Source organism: Vicia villosa, linkage group LG2, assembly GCF_029867415.1.
Source record: "Vicia villosa cultivar HV-30 ecotype Madison, WI linkage group LG2, Vvil1.0, whole genome shotgun sequence".
Lineage (NCBI taxonomy): Eukaryota > Viridiplantae > Streptophyta > Magnoliopsida > Fabales > Fabaceae > Vicia > Vicia villosa.
This window is the reverse complement of record NC_081181.1, coordinates 172292922-172310649: the sequence shown is the minus strand read 5'-3', so window position 1 is coordinate 172310649 and position 17728 is coordinate 172292922. Positions and strand designations below refer to the sequence as shown.

At 34.7% G+C, this 17728-nt stretch overlaps 1 protein-coding gene and 1 long non-coding RNA gene across 3 annotated transcripts; one reads left to right on the top strand and one right to left on the bottom strand.

Moving 5' to 3' along the window:
* The first annotated feature begins 5793 nt into the window (after window positions 1–5793).
* LOC131650661 (uncharacterized) lies at window positions 5794–6336 on the top strand. Its single transcript, XM_058920365.1, has one exon. It carries the CDS (start codon window positions 5794–5796, stop codon window positions 6334–6336), a length of 543 nt encoding a protein of 180 aa, XP_058776348.1.
* Window positions 6337–13762: 7426 nt separating this feature from the next.
* Window positions 13763–16658, bottom strand: LOC131647455 (uncharacterized). 2 transcript variants are annotated; one of them, XR_009297835.1, is made up of 4 exons: window positions 16300–16658; window positions 16106–16155; window positions 15771–16031; window positions 13764–15683 (listed from the first exon to the last, which is right to left on the bottom strand). It is a non-coding gene; the product is annotated as an uncharacterized LOC131647455 (long non-coding RNA). The 2 variants fall into 2 exon arrangements; XR_009297834.1 differs by having other exon boundaries at window positions 13763–16031; window positions 16300–16657.
* Between the last annotated feature and the right edge of the window lie 1070 nt (window positions 16659–17728).

The following is a 17728-nucleotide window of genomic DNA, read 5'->3' as shown; positions in this document are numbered from 1 at the left end:
CACAATACTAATGCTGCTGCTTTTGAAAAGTAGTGCTTTAAATTATTATTATTAGTGGACTTGGCCAATACTATAGTAATGTAGGTTAATATCATTGGTTATCTTTTATTAATTTTCCTTAGGATTAGGATTAAGGGTAGATTATCTTATTCAGATTTTATTATAAGTTTTTTTTTAGTATTCGATGTACTCTTTTTTATTAGTTTTTATCTATTGGATTTTTCTAAAGTATTATTTCCTTTTACAATTTGTAGTAATATTTTATTTTCAAGCATTCTTTTTTTAGATATTATTTGGGAAATTCTTGAAGTTGTTTAGTGAAATACATTCTTTATGATAGAGTATTCTAGTTTTTTAAAGACATTGTGAAAATTTTTGAAGTGGTGTAGCTTCAAGTAATTATACTATTTATGGTGGAGTATGATTATCAAAGAAGACAATAAAAGTTGATGTATTATTTTCAATCTAGATGAAGATTGTTGAGATTGTTTGAAAATATATATGTTGATATTTTTTATGGTGAGTATGATTGTCGTTGAAGACAATGAAAGCTTATGTAGTATTTTCAATCAAGGTGGAGATTTTTGGGGTTGGTTGAAAATATACATGTTTGAAGAAGTCTCACATCGTTTAGTTTAGTGAAGGAAGAAGAATTCATAGCATATTGGATTAAAAGTTGTTCTAAGTCCCACATCGCTTATTTTAGTGAATGGAGAGGGAGTTTAAGGCTATATATGTGTATCAAGTTCTTCGTTCCAATATACACTAGTCAAAAGCACTTTAAGCTTATATTTGACTTTCTTTAGTTATTATTTGGCAACGGTCGTGATTTTTTCTCCGGTTTTGGAGTTTCCACGTTAATCTCTTGTGTTGTGATTATGTTCCTTTTTTTCTCTATGTTTTTCATTTTCCCAACAACTGGTATCAGAGTTTTTTGTTCGACCCAGAGATAGGAGTTCTTAGTATGTGTTGTGGTTGTAGCTTTGTCTGATCTTCTATATGTGCAGTTTCGGCTATAGAAAATTAATGGAATGATTTTTTGGCTTGTGAAAAATTCAAGTCTAAGATGTGTTGATACAATCAAGATTACATAAGGTGCAAAATTATGTTAGTAGTTGAATCACTTTCTCCCAACAAAGAAGCTACACCGTAAAGTTTCAACCTAGTTTTTGATATGTGGAATTCTTGGAGTGGTTTAACTTCAAGTAAAATTTATTCTCATCTTACAATTTTCTATTGAGAGTTTTGGAGTAGATCATGTGTTGGTTAGGTATTGAATATGATGTTATGCCCAATTGATGTGATCACTTCCTTCAAATGGTAGAGTCTCTTCATGTGAAGTGTTCAAAGAAGAGAGGATGAGTTATCTGGATGTTGGCGTGCTGATGTATATGGAAGCAACCATAGACGAATCCATCATACGGGTAGCATGGGCCTATGCCCGGGTTCCACATGAAACTATGGTGATATAATACATAGTGTTTTCACACAACATATGCAATGCAGCAACGTGATTAACACATCAATTCTGGAAGTTTTTTTTAATACCAATGGCCTTTTCAACCTATTTATTTCCTATCAATAAATAAATAAATAACTATATTATTAAAATAATTAAAATAATGAAGTTTAAAACTAATGTAATATTATTTACTATAACTTGGAAACAAATATTATCGGTAACTTCATTTTCTTAAAACTAATGTAATGGTTTTAAATATTTTTGTATTTTAAATTTTAATAATACATGTTTTGATTTGATGAGGAAATTTTTTAGGTTATTTAGATTATTCATAAATTGGTATTATTATTAAATTGGTATATAGCACTGCTTTGTTTTGATTACACGGAGCGAGAGATATTTAAGTCACTTGATGATATTGATAATATTCGAATATTCAACGCAAAGAAGTCTCATAAATGACACTTGACTCGTAATTTTATTTAGGTAAATTCTTAGGTACCCACTCCTAATTTTAATTAGGTACTTGTACTCTAAGTGCAAATTAATTTAATATTTGAATTTATTTTAAAATAAAATAATTGTAAAAAATGACGTGTCATTGAATCATAGTATTTGATTGGATAAGGGTACCAATACCCAACTAAACTCAAGGCAGTGTTTTAAAAATCGGATTGGATCGGCCGGTCTAGTTCGATTGTTAGATCAGATATGTCATTGAACCGGTGTGAATCGGTCAAAACCGGTGTAAACCGGAAAAACCGCAGTTTTCTAGAACCGGTGGTTTAAATGCATTTTTAATTTTTTTTCAATTTTAAAAACTTAAAACAACATATTTTAATGAAAAATTAAAATAAAAAATAAAAGGAAAAAATAGAAAATAAAAATAAAATTTAAGATGTTTCGGATGCGGTTAATTTTGTTGCAGATGATTTTGATATTGAAGAAGGAGATACCAAGATTAAAGTAATTTTTTCTTCTTTAAAATTAAATTTAGTAGACAATGAACTTATTTATTATAATTTATTCAATTAGATAATATTGCGATTAAATTTGTTTGCAAATATAGACTTTGTAATTTTATACTATTTTATTATGTGTGATACCTATGTTTAAAATTTGAATTTAAATTATGAACTTGTGAATTTATTTAGGATATGATTTTTTTAAAAAATTTAAGTGTCAGTTATATATTGTAGAGACTGAATCATCATGTTCGACGTGTTTTATACCTATATAGTTTTGTTATAACGACCGGTCTATTCAACCGAATTATCCCGTTTAGTCATGTGGTTCGACCAGTGACCCAGTGGTTCGACCAGTTACCAAGTGCCCTCACCGATTTGATGTCCGGTCCAATTTTTAAAACACTGCTCAAGAGTATCGAAGTGTTCACCTTTAATTTAACCCACTATTGTAAGAATATGTTTATCTATGTTATTTTAAACTATATTTTTGTTGACAAAATGACGAGTCTCTTTTATTTTAATTGATGATTATTTATATATTATATATCATGTGAATTTGCGGTCTTAAAATTTTTGCTCAGACTTTATAACTTTTCTGGATCCGGCACTGGAGGCAACATAATGACATTATCTTCAATAATGTTGTTGGTGATGTTTAAGAAATTGTGTATAATGTTAAAATGTATTCTTGGTGGTTGTTGGCTATAGGATCTAAAGCTAAGTTAAATTGCTCATTTTATGATTGGTGCAAATGCTCAGTAGACTTCTTGTAACTAGGATTGGGGTGGACTGTTTAATTTTGTGGTTGTTCTGTGTATGTTTCTGTGTACATTCTTGTATCTTTATGAAATATAATTTGCTTTTAAAAAAATATTTTTTGTTCACATTATTGAAAAAGCTTTGTTTGGTAACTATGTTTTAATTTTTAGCTTGAGGTTTTTTTTTAAAGCTATTTGAAGTAACATTTTTTAGTTTGTAGCTTTTAACTTATGATTTTTTATTCCATTTACGTTCTTATTATTTTAACAAAAAATATTTTTATCATTCACTATAAAAAATTAAAGATAGCTGAAAATATCATCTCTATTAGGAGAGAATGTAGTGTGGAGTTATTACAATTTGCGGATGACACTCTTTTGATCGGGGAGGGAAGTTGGAAGCAAGTGTGGGTTATCAAGGCTATTCTAAGAGGTTTTGAACTTGTGTCGGGCCTCGGTATTAATTATCACAAAAGTAAGCTTATAGGGGTGAATGTAGGTGACTCTTTTATGGAATGTGCTTCTATTTTCTTATCTTGCGGGAGAGAAGACAACTCCTTTACTTTCCTTGGTATTCCGATTGGAATTAATCCTAGAAGGATTTCTTCTTGGAATTTTATTTTAGACAAAATTAAAAAGAGGCTCTCGGATTGGAAAAATAGGTTCCTTTCTTTTGGTGGTAGGTTGACGCTCCTTAAATCGGTTCTTTGTAGTTTATCCATCTTTTGGCTTTCTTTCTATAAAATTCCTTCGAAAGTTCAAAAGTGTATAACAAAGATGGAAAGTAACTTTCTTTGGGGAGGCTTGGGGGAGGAGAGGAAAGTTCATTGGGTTAGTTGGAAGACAATTTGCCTTCCAATTGAGAAAGGCGGTCTTGGTATTCGAAGGATAAAAGATTTTAATTTAGCGCTTTTGAATAAGTGGCGGTGGCGGATATTTTCGGGTTCGGAAGCTCTTTGGTTTAAAGTTTTGAAAGCTAGATATGGTGATATCAACATTAAAGTGGCCACGTGTGGAAGTTCTATTTTAGGGAAAGATTCTAAATCCACTTGGTGGGCGGACATTCTCTCTTTGGGAAAATCCTATGTAGAGGATATTTTCATGGAAAATTGCAAGTTTGTTTTAGGCGACGGTTTTAATATTCCTTTTTGGCATGCAAAGTGGTTGGAGGACAAGAGCTTGAGGGAGTTGTTTCCGGAGGCGTATGCTAGATCTAACTTGAAATTTGTGGCGGTGGCGGGGATGGGAGGGTGGAGAGCAAATGGGTGGGCTTGGGACTGTTACGGGCTGGATGCCGCAAACAGCACAGGGGCGGACAGCTTGCTACAGCAGCTGAACGATACGGTTCAGCACGTCCAGCCGGATCCAAAAACTCGGGACAGCATTTTGTGGTTAGCGGAATCGGATAATTCTTACTCGGTACGTAGTTGTTATGCTTTGTTTAATTTCTTTCATCTACTGAGAGGTCCGGATTCTTTTCTTGCTAGAGTTTTTCCTCTTTTATGGAAAGTGTTGGTGCCTAATAAAATTAAGTTTTTTGGGTGGAGGTGTTTGATTGATAGATTACCAACTAGGGATCTACTTCTAAGTAGAGGAATTATTACTTCTTCTCTTAATGTTTGTGGTCTTTGTGGAATGGAGAAGGAATCCTTGTCTCATATTATCTTCATGTGCCGTGTTTCTTGCTTGGTTTGGGAGTATATGGCTAGGTGGATTGGTTTTTCCGAGTATGTGTTCGTGGACGTGTGGAGTTGTTATTTTGATTGGCACTCTTTTTGTAAAAAAAAGAAGTTGAAATCCGGTAGGGAAGGGACTTTTTGGTTAGCTATATGTTGGTCTTTATGGAAGGTGAGAAACGGAATTATCTTTCGGAACGATTCGTGGAGCGTTTCCGACATCATTTGGAGCATCAAAGAACTTATTTGGAGATGGTCCTTCATTGGGAAAATTACACATACCAATTACAATTTCTATGAGTTTGTCAATAATCCTTTATTGTATTTTTCATAGGTAGTATTTGGATTGTAATTTTCTTCGGGGTTTTTGCTTCATACTCTGTCTTTTGTAATCGTGCGGTTTAGAACTTTTGGTTCTATTAATGAATTCTTGATTACAAAAAAAAAAAAAAAGTCTCCGCTATCGGTCAACAGCTACCTGTTATCAGCTAATTTTATCCAAAAAAAAATTATAAACTATAAATTCTCTTTGATACATAAATAAAATGATTTAAAGTCCCTAAACTTCATGTGACAGTGACAAAAACTTCATTATTTTTTCTCACAAAATATTTTCTCGAATTATATTTGATAATATTTATTGACCCTAAATATAATAACTGATTTATATCAAATATTAACATTATAATATCATGAATGCAAATTAATCAACCATAGAATCAATAACAAAAACACAAATAAGGGAAATATGAAGAAAAAGATTGTTTTATTAATTATAATTAATTGTATTTATTGATCCTAATTTGGATAATCAATTCATATATCAAATACTAAAATCACAATTTGCTATCAAGTTGACAAATAAAACTATAAAACCAAACGTAAAATCAATCATGAAAGCATAAAAAAAAAAAATTTAAAACAAAAAAATGAGTCACAACACATCTCTCTTGTTGGTACTTCTTCTTGTATATGTTTCTTCCTCCAATTCAATTTCAAAGGAAGTTGTTGAAATCGATGTTATTTGCCAAAAAGCTTCCAATCCTTCATATTGCTCGAACATTCTCAACTCAAAGCCCGGTGGAGCAAAATGTGTAAGTCTTGTAGATCTCGCAGATTACATAATTGACGCCCTTATTGACAATTCGACAAACACAAATATGCTCATATCCAGATTGATTGATCAAATTGGCAATAATGATACCGAAATAAACTATTATAGTAAGTGTAAATCAAATTTTATTAGGGTTGATGGTGTCATTTATAAGCTTATATATGCATCAAGAGATTTGACGGACATGCAGTATCCGGCCATGGTCAAAGGTATAGATATTGTTATGGAATACGTTCTTGAATGTATTGATAGTTTGCATCAACATAAAACCAGCCCTTTACTTGCAAATGATGTTGAAGTTCTTCGACAAGGTATTCAAGTACTTCAAATTATAGCAAAATACTTAAATTATGGATAATAATTTTGTATTTTTAATGGAAATTATAAATTTATTTTTGTTTATGACTAAGAGATTTTTAGGTTATTAGTACCGCAAGTTATTGATAATACTTCTACAACTTTTTATTAAATCCCCATAGTAAAATTGAATTTAAATTTTAAACCAAGATATTTGATATTCATATTTGGAAAATTTATAATTTTTTATCATAATATGCACATTTTATGCGGATGTGAATTTAATTCTTTCCTTAGCCCGAATATGCAAAAATATAGTTATGTGACATATCTAATTAGGACACAAGCACCCAAGTTTTTTTATAAACTTTATACTGATTCAATGGTTAAGGCTTGCTTTTACCAGACGGAGGCCAAACTCTACCGTTTAATATTTCATGCTGTGAATTGCAATTTAAATTGTACTCAGGCTACTGCAAGAGACGTGTTTAGATCTCTTATCTGAGCGACATTGCTATTCCGACAAATTTTTGTTTTTTTTTCCAAAATATGTATTGGGAGTTATTAATTCCGGAAAAATAAAAATTCCCACAAAAATATTAATGAACAACATATTTTTTTGATGAATAGTAAAAATAAATAACGAGAGTTTTTTTATGGGGTTCAATGTAACGACCGTTTTTTTTTAATTATTTATTTATGTGAATTAATTGTGCATTATGTGTTAATTATATGTTTAATTGATTTTATGTTGTTTTATTTGGGGATTATTAGTAATAATATAAGATAGTAAGTGTTGGAAAATTATACCCCGTACCCTTACATTTATCCTAATACCCCTACAATTTTAAAAAAATCCCAATTTTGTCCTTATTAAATTTTTAACTTTTCTTTTTTATTTTTTTTTTCAATTTTACTGAACCAGATAACCCAGGGGTGGGTGTTCCGGTTCTTTTTTTTCCCAATTTTATTGAACCGGATATCCCAGAATTGGGTGTTCCGGTTCTTTTTAAATTCAATCAACTCAAACTTTATGTTAATTAACATTCATATTAAATTAAAAAGGGATAATTGACATCAAAGGAGAATTTAGGGTTACATGCTTGTGACGTTCAGACTTATTCTTCTTCATCTTCGAGCACTCAACGGCGGCGGCGTAGATAAACTTCTCCGATCAACCTCTCAATCGCCGTCACGAAACGACCGCGAGACAACAATTCTCTCATCTCTTCGTCTCCGTTTCTCAAACTATCGTCGGCCGAAAGTATGCTCCGTCGAATCTTCGAGTTCGTCGGCATTGTTAAGAAAACCCGAAGAACCTCCATGAACCTGGTAAGCTATGCTCTCGCTCCTTCTTCTCGTTTTCTGACTTCATCATCTCCTTCTCATGGATGCGTAATCGTTGTTGCGGTTGTTTCTGTGTTGTTTTTGTTTCTATGGATTGAAGATTGAAATCGCAGTGGCTGTTGTTGCAGAATTTTGGTAATGATTATTCAATGTGGAGATTTGGAATTGTTGCCCGTTTTGCTTCGTGAAGAAAGATTGTGTCGATGACTCGTTGAAGGTTGATGAATCAGAGATGATGATATTGAAGGTCGATTGAAGGTTCATTGATGAAGGTGGAAATCGCGAGTTGAAGAATCAAAGATGAACCTGGTTCAGAGGGAGGGCAATTCTGTGGTGTATTGTGTATACCCTTGAAAAAAAAGAACCGGAACACCCAATTCTGGGATATCCGGTTCAGTAAAATTGAAAAAAAAAAGAACCGGAACACCCACCCCTGGGTTATCCGTTTCAGTAAAATTGAAAAAAAAAATAAAAAAGAAAAGTTAAAAATTTAATAAGGATAAAATTGGGATTTTTTTTAAATTGTAGGGGTATTGGGATAAATGTAGGGGTACGGGGTATAATTTTCTAAGTGTTGTTGATAATTGGGCCTAAGCCGGTATTAGTAAGTAAGAGGTGTTAGTTAGAGCCCATTAGTAATTTAAGATAGTAAGGGTTTAACTAAAACAAGGGTTTTAGAGGAAATAGAAATTAGAAGTTCATTTTGGGGTTTTTGGTGAAAGAAGAGAAGAGTAGAGTGAAGAGAAAGAGGGGAATCTCAATATTGAAGCTAGAGTTGTCTTCAATCCAAACCTAAGGTAAGGGTGGGATTCTTTCATGCTAAAGGGATGTGTGATGATGTTTTGGGTGGGATTTAATTGTATGTTGAATTGTCTGAATTGAAGAAGCAGTTGGAAGAATTGCTTGAGAAGAGGTTTGTGAGACCTAGTGTGTCGCCGTGGGGAGCTCCAGTGTTGTTGGTTAAGAAGAAAGATGGAAGTATGAGACTTTGTATTGATTATCGTCAGTTGAATAAGGTGACAATCAAGAACAAGTATCCACTTCCAAGAATTGATGACTTGATGGATCAATTGGTTGGTGCTCGTGTGTTTAGCAAGATCGATTTGAGTTCGGGTTACCATCAGATTAAAGTGAAAGACGAGGACATGCAGAAGACGGCTTTCAGAACACGTTATGGACATTATGAGTATTCTGTGATGCCCTTTGGTGTTACTAATGCACCTGAAGTATTTATGGAGTACATGAATCGTATTTTTCACGAATATCTGGATCGTTTTGTGGTGGTGTTCATTGATGACATTTTGATTTAAGCTAAATCAGAATCAGATCATGTTGAGCATTTGAAGTTGGCATTGCAAGTCTTGAAAGAGAAGAAGTTGTATGCTAAGTTATCCAAGTGTGAGTTCTGGCTAAAGGAAGTTAGTTTTCTGGGGCATGTCATTTCTGGTGATGGCATTGCCGTGGATTCGTCTAAGGTTGATGCCGTGTTGAGATGGGATACTCCTAAGTCGGCTACCGAGATTCGAAGCTTTTTGGGACTAGCTGGCTATTATAGAAGGTTCATTGAAGGTTTCTCTAAGTTAGCCCTTCCGTTGACTAAGTTGACTTGTAAGGGTAAGGCTTTCGTGTGGGATGTTTCTTGTGAAGATAGTTTTACCGAGTTGAAGAAAAGGTTGACGTCGGCACCGATTTTGATATTGCCTAATCTGGAAGAATCGTTTGTGGTTTATTGTGATGCTTCTAAGATGGGTTTAGGAGGTGTGCTCATGCAAAATGGTAAAGTTGTTGCTTATGCATCGAGACAGTTGAGAGTTCATGAGAAGAACTATCCTACGCATGATTTGGAACTTGCTGCTGTAGTGTTCGTGTTGAAGATTTGGAGACATTATCTTTACGGTTCTAGATTTGAAGTCTTTAGCGACCATAAGAGTTTGAAGTATCTGTTTGATCAGTAGGAATTGAATATGAGACAACGAAGGTGGTTAGAACTGTTGAAGGATTATGATTTCAGTTTGAATTACCATCTAGGAAAAGCTAATGTTGTTGCTGATGCCTTAAGTCGCAAGACTTTGCATATGTCGGCAATGATGGTTAAGGAGTTGGAATTAATTGAGCAATTTCGAGATATGAGTTTGGTATGTGAAGTGACCCCTAAGAGTGTTCGATTGGGTATGTTGAAGATTAACAATGATTTTCTGGATAGTGTCAGAGAAGCCCAAAAGTTGGATATGAAATTGGTTGATTCGATGATTGGAGTCGATCAAGCTGAGAATGGTGATTTCAAGTTAGATGCGCACGGTGTGTTGAGGTTCCGTGATCGGATTTGTATACCTAATGATGTGGATTTGAAAAGATCTATTCTTGAGGAAGGTCATAGGAGTAATCTGAGTATTCATCCCGAAGCTACGAAGATGTACCAAGATTTGAAGAATTTGTTTTGGTGGCCTGGAATGAAGCGTGACATAGCTCAGTTTGTGTACGCATGTTTGACTTGTCAGAAGTCGAAGGTTGAACATCAGAAGCCTGCTGGTTTAATGCAACCGTTAGAAGTCCCGGAATGGAAATGGGATAGTATTTCCATGGATTTTGTGACAAGTTTGCCGAATACCGTGAGAGGACATGATTCGATTTGGGTGATTGTTGATAGGCTTACGAAGTCAGCTCATTTCATACCTATTAACATCACTTATCCGGTTTCGAAGTTGGCGGAAATTTATGTCCGTGTGATTGTGAAGTTGCATGGTGTTCCTTTGTGTATTGTTTCGGATAGAGATCCGAGGTTCACTTCAGATTTTTGGAAGAGTTTGCAAGAGGCGTTGGGTTCTAAGTTGAGGTTGAGTTCGGCGTATCATCCTCAGACCGATGGTCAAACGGAGAGAACGATTCAATCTTTGGAGGATTTGTTGAGATCTTGTGTTCTTGAGCAGGGAGGTACGTGGGATACTTATCTTCCATTGATAGAGTTAACATACAACAATAGTTACCATTCGAGTATCGGTATGGCACCGTTTGAAGCGTTGTATGGTCGGAGGTGTAGGACTCCGTTGTGTTGGCATGAAACGGGTGAGAGTGTAGTACTTGGACCTGAGATTGTTCGAGAAACTACCGAGAAGGTTAAGTTGTTCCGTGAGAAGATGAAGGCTTCTCAGAGTAGGCAGAAGAGTTACCATGATAAGAGGAGGAAGGATTTAGAATTCCAAGCTGGTGATCACGTATTCTTGAGAGTTACGCCGGTTACCGGAGTAGGGAGAGCCTTGAAGTCAAAGAAGCTAACTCCTCGTTTTATCGGACCATATCAGATTTCTGAGAGAGTTGGTAATGTGGCGTATAGAGTGGCCTTACCGCCTAATCTTTCGAATTTGCATGACGTGTTTCATGTGTCGCAACTTCGAAAGTATGTTTCGGATCCTTCGCATGTGATTCATATGGACGATGTGCAAGTGCGGGATAATCTCACAGTGGAGACTATGCCTATAAGGATTGAGGATCGCGAGACGAAGACGCTTAGAGGCAAAGAGATTGCTTTGGTGAAAGTCGTTTGGTCGGGTGCTACCGGTGAAAGTATGACGTGGGAATTGGAAAGCAAGATGCGCGAGTCGTATCCTGAGTTATTCGATTGAGGTAATTTTCGAGGACGAAAATATTCTAAATGGGGGAGAGTTGTAACGACCGTTTTTCTTTAATTATTTATTTATGTGAATTAATTGTGCATTATGTGTTAATTATATGTTTAATTGATTTTATGTTGTTTTATTTGGGGATTATTAGTAATAATATAAGATAGTAAGTGTTGTTGATAATTGGGCCTAAGTCGGTATTAGTAAGTGAGGGGTGTTAGTTAGAGCCCATTAGTAATTTAAGATAGTAAGGGTTTAACTAAAACAAGGGTTTTAGAGGAAATAGAAATTAGAAGTTCATTTTGGGGTTTTTGGTGAAAGAAGAGAAGAGTAGAGTGAAGAGAAAGAGGGGAATCTCAATATTGAAGCTAGAGTTGTCTTCAATCCAAACCTAAGGTAAGGGTGGGATTCTTTCATGCTAAAGGGATGTATTATGATGTTTTGGGTGGGATTTAATTGTATGTTGCATCCATGGAAGTTGTGTGTAGAGATGTTAAGGTCCATGAACAAATGCTTGATTTGATGATTTGAAATGTGTTTAAATTGATGTTATGATGTTATAAGACCCATAATATGTGTTGTATTTGTGTTTATACCATGTATTCTGTGGTTGTTCGTGATGTTTGATGTTTTCCAACTTGATTGGGTTGAGTTTAGGGGTTTTGGGATGGGTTTCGTATGCTGTTTTCTGTGTTTGGGGTTTTCTGAAAATCGCCAGTTCGCGCTGCGAACCCTGGTGCGCGCCGCGAACCCCTTGGCAGAAACTTTGGAAGTTCGGGATCTGCTCAGTTCGCGCCGCGACCCCTTGTTGGGGCCGCGAACTGCTTGGCAGAAAGTTGGGGATTTTTGGATTCCTTCAGTTCGCGCCGCGACCCCTTGTTGGCGCCGCAAACTGCTTGGCAGAACCTTAGGAAATATTTGATTCACTCAGTTCGCGCCGCGAACCCTGTTGGCGCCGCGAACCCTGTTTTGCAGAACTTCTCCTAAACTTTGAAATGCTGTATCTTTTGAACCATAACTCCTTTTTATGTGCCGTTTGAACCTACGTGAAGCCCTAATTGATGTCTTTCCGTAGAATATGCTTAGTATAACTTTGAATACTCTTGGAATCTTCTTGAATTGGATTTTGTTGACATTGGATATCCGGAATTGATTATGTCGTTTAAGTTGATCATGTCGTTTACGTGGATTGTGTTGTTCGAGTCGATTATGTCGTTAAGTGTGATTGTGAATGTGCATCATTGAGTCACATTCATTGCATTGTTTGAGACGGCCCTAGTGGCAAATGTTTGAGACGGCCCTTGTGGCGAATGTTTGAGACGGCCCAATGGCAATTGTTTGAGACGGGAGTTTTACTCCAATGGTACCACATGCATTTGCATTGTTGAGTTACATAAGTAAAGTCGTGTGATGAGTCGTGTTTGAATATTTGTGTGCACATAACATGAATGTTATCTTGTGTCAATTTGATGGTTGTTTCGTTGAGCATATGTGATAAATGACTATGTATGCCTTAATTGAGATTGATATCATTGTTGTCGGTAAGATGTTGAATGTTGTGAACAGTAGCAAGTGATATATGTTGAGAAGTGGTGACCGATGTATGATTATTTCTCCGCTTTGAATATTATCATACGCTTCTTTATTATGAATGATATCTCACCCTTTCTGTTTGAATGTTACCCTCCATTGGTAACGTGCAGGTAATGACGCGGAGTAGTCGTGTACCTATAGCTCGAGTCGGTGTGTGTCGATGCTCTGATACGTAGCACTCGGGGAACGTTGGATTACTTGTTTATGTTTTGGTTTCTTGTGTTTATCCTTGTTAAACCTTGTCCTTATATTATGCTGAGACTTTTTAGATGTATCGTGCCGTGTTTGGCCGTGATATTATGAGTTGTATTGTTGTTGACATATGATTTTCCGCTGCGATGCAAGTACTTGATTGGCTGACAATGATTAATGATTTCGATATTGTTCTCCTACATGTGTGTTATGTATCTAAGTGATTGAGCATGATATATGTATGTGATTTTGTTGTTTAAAATGTGACGCTCCGAATCGTTATGTTCTATTTGCTTGAAATTTTGTACTCTGGTATTCCTCTTTATTGCAGGGTAGATTTGGGGTGTTACATTCAAAACCCAACAATTGCTTTATTGGGAGACTTATATAGGTCATGCAGACACTAGTGCAGAAAATACTTTTTACATCGGGTCTAAGTCCGATGTAAATCCAAGCGATGTAGTAAATCAAAGACATTTTACATCGGACAACAGCCCGATGTGAAAAATCCACATATCACATCGGCTGAATGTTAGGTCTGATGTGTAAAATCCAATTTTTAAAAAATGCAATATTTAACATCGGTTTCCCCAACGGCCCGATGTAATATATACGTTTTAACATCAGTTTCCCCATGACCCGATATAATATATAGGCTTTAACATCGGTTGCCTCAATGGCCTGATGTAATATGTTTGTTATTTTTTAGCAAAATCAAGGTGTTTTTCCTGTAATTTTTTTGTATTTTATTTTTCATATTTTTCCAACATCTCACATACCATTCATATTTTTCTAACCAGTAAACAGTAATTTTATTGCACAAAATAGCTAGAATACGTATATATATTCTTCAAAATGAACCATTGAATACAAAAGTATTAATCTAGGATACACACAAGCGTAGTTTACACACGGTGGGGACTATTACAACAATAACAAAACAAGTGAAACCATACAAAAATATTCAACCAGTTTCCCACACTTGAAATACCAACACGCAATCCAGGAGAAGATGAGTTGTAGCTTCGGTAGACAACACCAAAATCACATTTGCTGACAATAAATAAGATTCTACAAAAGCAGGCTGTGATGATAAATATGAAAAGTATTTAGAAACTGATATCAAAGAAAAACAGAATTCGGTAAAATGCTCACCGTCCCACTGGTGATTGGCAGCACTAAAAGTTAAAGAAAACCAAATTTGGTACGCATAAAAATACAAAAATTTCAATATCTTCCTAGAATAAATAAGCACCATGTAACTTACCAAAATGCATTCTTCCAAACATAAACACTAGCCCGCAAGAGGAAAAACACACACTGATTGTGCACCTACTTCATTTTCAAACATACTGATAGTTCTCAACTTCATGTTCACTGAATGACAAGGTTGTGGCATGTATATGTCTATAATGTACCAAGTGAAAATAGAAGAACTCTTTTATTTATATATATATATATATATATATATATATATATATATATATATATATATATATATATATATATATATATTATATATTATATTAAAGTGAAGATCATGGTGTGATGTACAATCACATATAATATATAATATGGGTAAAGGTCTTTACTCTGTATAATATTTTCTTATAGGCATGTACACTCACATATGACATCTCACATATTAAATACTACATGCTTGTACTCACCCATTATTGTCCTTATCAAAATACTGCAGGTATAGTCCATTTACAAAGAAAATTTTCAAAACAGGCCATACTATTCCATGATTAAAAATCATATATTTAGATATGAGAAACTCCGATGACATGATTTAGATATGAGAAACTCAGGTGTTGTTGACAAGCATATAAGTTTTTAAAATTATTTTTCAGTTTTAAAAATGTTATACTAAAAGTCAATGTAGAAAATAAGTGTATATGCATACATAGTTATAAATATGCAAATTGTTTAGATAGTTGATGAGAACTTAAGCTTAAATTCATTGCATTCATTAATCTTGTTGATATTACTAATGATGAGAGTTAAATTTCAGAAAGTTCTAATCAACTAAATTTTGAAAAACAGAAAACATCAAACCTTGTGTCTGGCACCATTGCTTCAAAGCTGGAGAGACGCCTTAACTTAGCTGCCAAATAAAATGACAAATCAATTACATTAGTTAATATACAGAAGGACAAACTCCAGTTATTTACAATTCCTTTTATTCACATAGATGATGATTTTCACATTTTAAAATGAAATACAAACTGGATATATCTTTAATAATGAATGTGGCCTAAGAAATTTCACTCGCCTCTGTCTTTCCACTAAGAAGAAACACCCTCAATGGAATTAAAGATATCTGGCGTAAATATATAAACACACCGCAGTTTATAAGGTCACTAACCTTGCATTCAAGACACTAAACATCAGCAGGAAAGAGAGCAACAACTTAAAAAAATTAGTTCACCAATTAAATACACATCCAAAAAAGTCTTCAAACCTTTACCTCTCCCTATCACCAAAAATATGTACTAGAGTCAAATAAGACAAATGCAAAGCAACCATAAAGACAGAACCTGCATATAATTGTTGTTGTAGTCACCATGGCAGCAAAAACAGGAAAAAAATATCCATTGTTGGGTCCACAGATTTTCAAAATCTTGAAATATGCATCATGGTAAATCTGCCAGCCCTATGAACAAGAAGTTCTAAATCAAAGAGAATAAATTATGTGATTAATGTATTAAAGTTGTAGGAGTGATCATCAACTCGTGCTTACCCGCGATCCCAATCACCAACATGGAGCTGACTCAAAAAAAAAATGGTTTAGACATAAATGTTATCAAGGTACTTGAGGAATGTGTGTCAGATTCTTAGGCAAAGTGTCAAGAGACAATTCTATGTTGGATATCCAAGTTGAAAAATTACAAACAAGATTGTATTTGTGACATGCTTGATGCTCCAGTCATGAAACACTTTCACAAATATGAACGAAGTACTTTGACTTTTGTATCTGCTACTAAACATGTAGATCCAAAACCTACATAAAAATTAGTATCACATATGACATATACAACTCACATTCATAAAATTAATCCAGAGAAAAAAATTCACCTTTTACAAATTCCTCAGCACAATCACGCATCAGAAAAGTACACAAACCACTGCAACATTCAAATTCACCAAAACCAAACCAGTTCAAGAAAAGGCACTATCAATACTAATAATCGTACACACTTTGAAACCCTAATTCAAAACTCAATCAAAATCGATCAAAACTCAGATAATAGTTTTCAAAAATCACGTACCTATTTTATAATAGCACAGTTTCACAGTTTGCTTAAACAGATAAGCGATTAAAAAGGAACAGAATGTAACAATTGAACACTGAAAAATGGTTTTGAAGGGTATTTAGAATGTGAAATGAAGTCGAAGGTTGAAGAAATAGAGGCATGGATATGGCAGATGAAGGTTGCTGTGGTTTGGAGATATAGAGATGGCAGGTGGGTGTTCGAGGATTGAAGGCTACGTGAAGGTGGAGATGGACGCGGATGAGGATGGAGTACGCGTGTTGAAGATGAAGTGGCCGCAGATGAGGATGCAACGGCGGAAATGAAGAACATTAGGGTTATATGCTTTGGGATAGAATGAGTATGATAAAGAATGTTACGGTTTTGTGGAAAAAGGACATTTTTTCCTTCGGTTGGGCCTGAGGCCCGATGTAACGGCCACATTTTATTAGGATTATATGCTTTTTACATCGGTTGGGCAATTGGACCGATATAAGGGTCCTTTATGACAAAAATTCTTTTATTTACCAAACTGCCACCGTGTTTTTATTTTTTTAATCATTGAACTTTTTACATCAGTTAGGAAATTGGCCTGATGTAATGGCCTTTTATAACAAAAATCCTATTATTTACCAAATTGCCACCGTGTTATATTTTTTTCCTATATCAAATATTTTTTATATCATTGAAAATAAATGTCTGAAGTAAAATCATTTGATAAATATTTTTTACATCATATATTTTTATACCTGATGTAAAAACCTTTTCTCAAATGTCATATTTTTAGTAGTGAGAGTAGACGGCACCCTTAACTTGAATAGAAGCATGCATAACATGTTGTAAAACACTGACTTATATAGGTCACTGGTTAGAGGAACCTCTGGTTAGATTGTTCAAAATTCCTTAAAGTTTTCATAAAAATCTGTTTGTTTTGGTTAAGGACTGGATTGTTGATAAAAGTAGGTGCATCCGTGCGAATGTCCTTGCTGCTTATCCTAATTTGATGACTTTAATGGAGACTATTGTTATTCCCGAATTGGAGTTGGAAGACTCAATTGTTTGGACAGATGTGGTTAATGGGGATTTGAGTTTGAAAATGGCTTATGGTTTTTATTAAAAACAAAATTCATCCAGGGCTCTCCCTTTCTACCCTTGGGACAAAAGTGTGCCTCCCTCCCAGTCCATGGTAATTTGGAGAATAGCTCATGACAAAATGCCCACTGATAAGCATATGGCTGTTAGAGGATTTCAGTTTCCTTCTATGTGCTCGCTTTGTCGTGAGAACGTTGAGACATCTTCACAAATATTCTTCCACTTCAAGTATGTCAACAACATTTGGAATTGGTTGCTGCAGAGGCTGCAATTTGCTGGTCGTATAACTTGTATTCAGGATTGCTCGACATTGATCAAGCCTTGGTGGTCTTTGCAGGCGAAGGATGTGGCTCTA

Coding starts and splice junctions, on each gene's coding strand:
- LOC131650661 (XM_058920365.1), top strand. CDS start 5,794: ATGAGTCACAACACATCTCTCTTGTTGGTACTTCTTCTTGTATATGTT.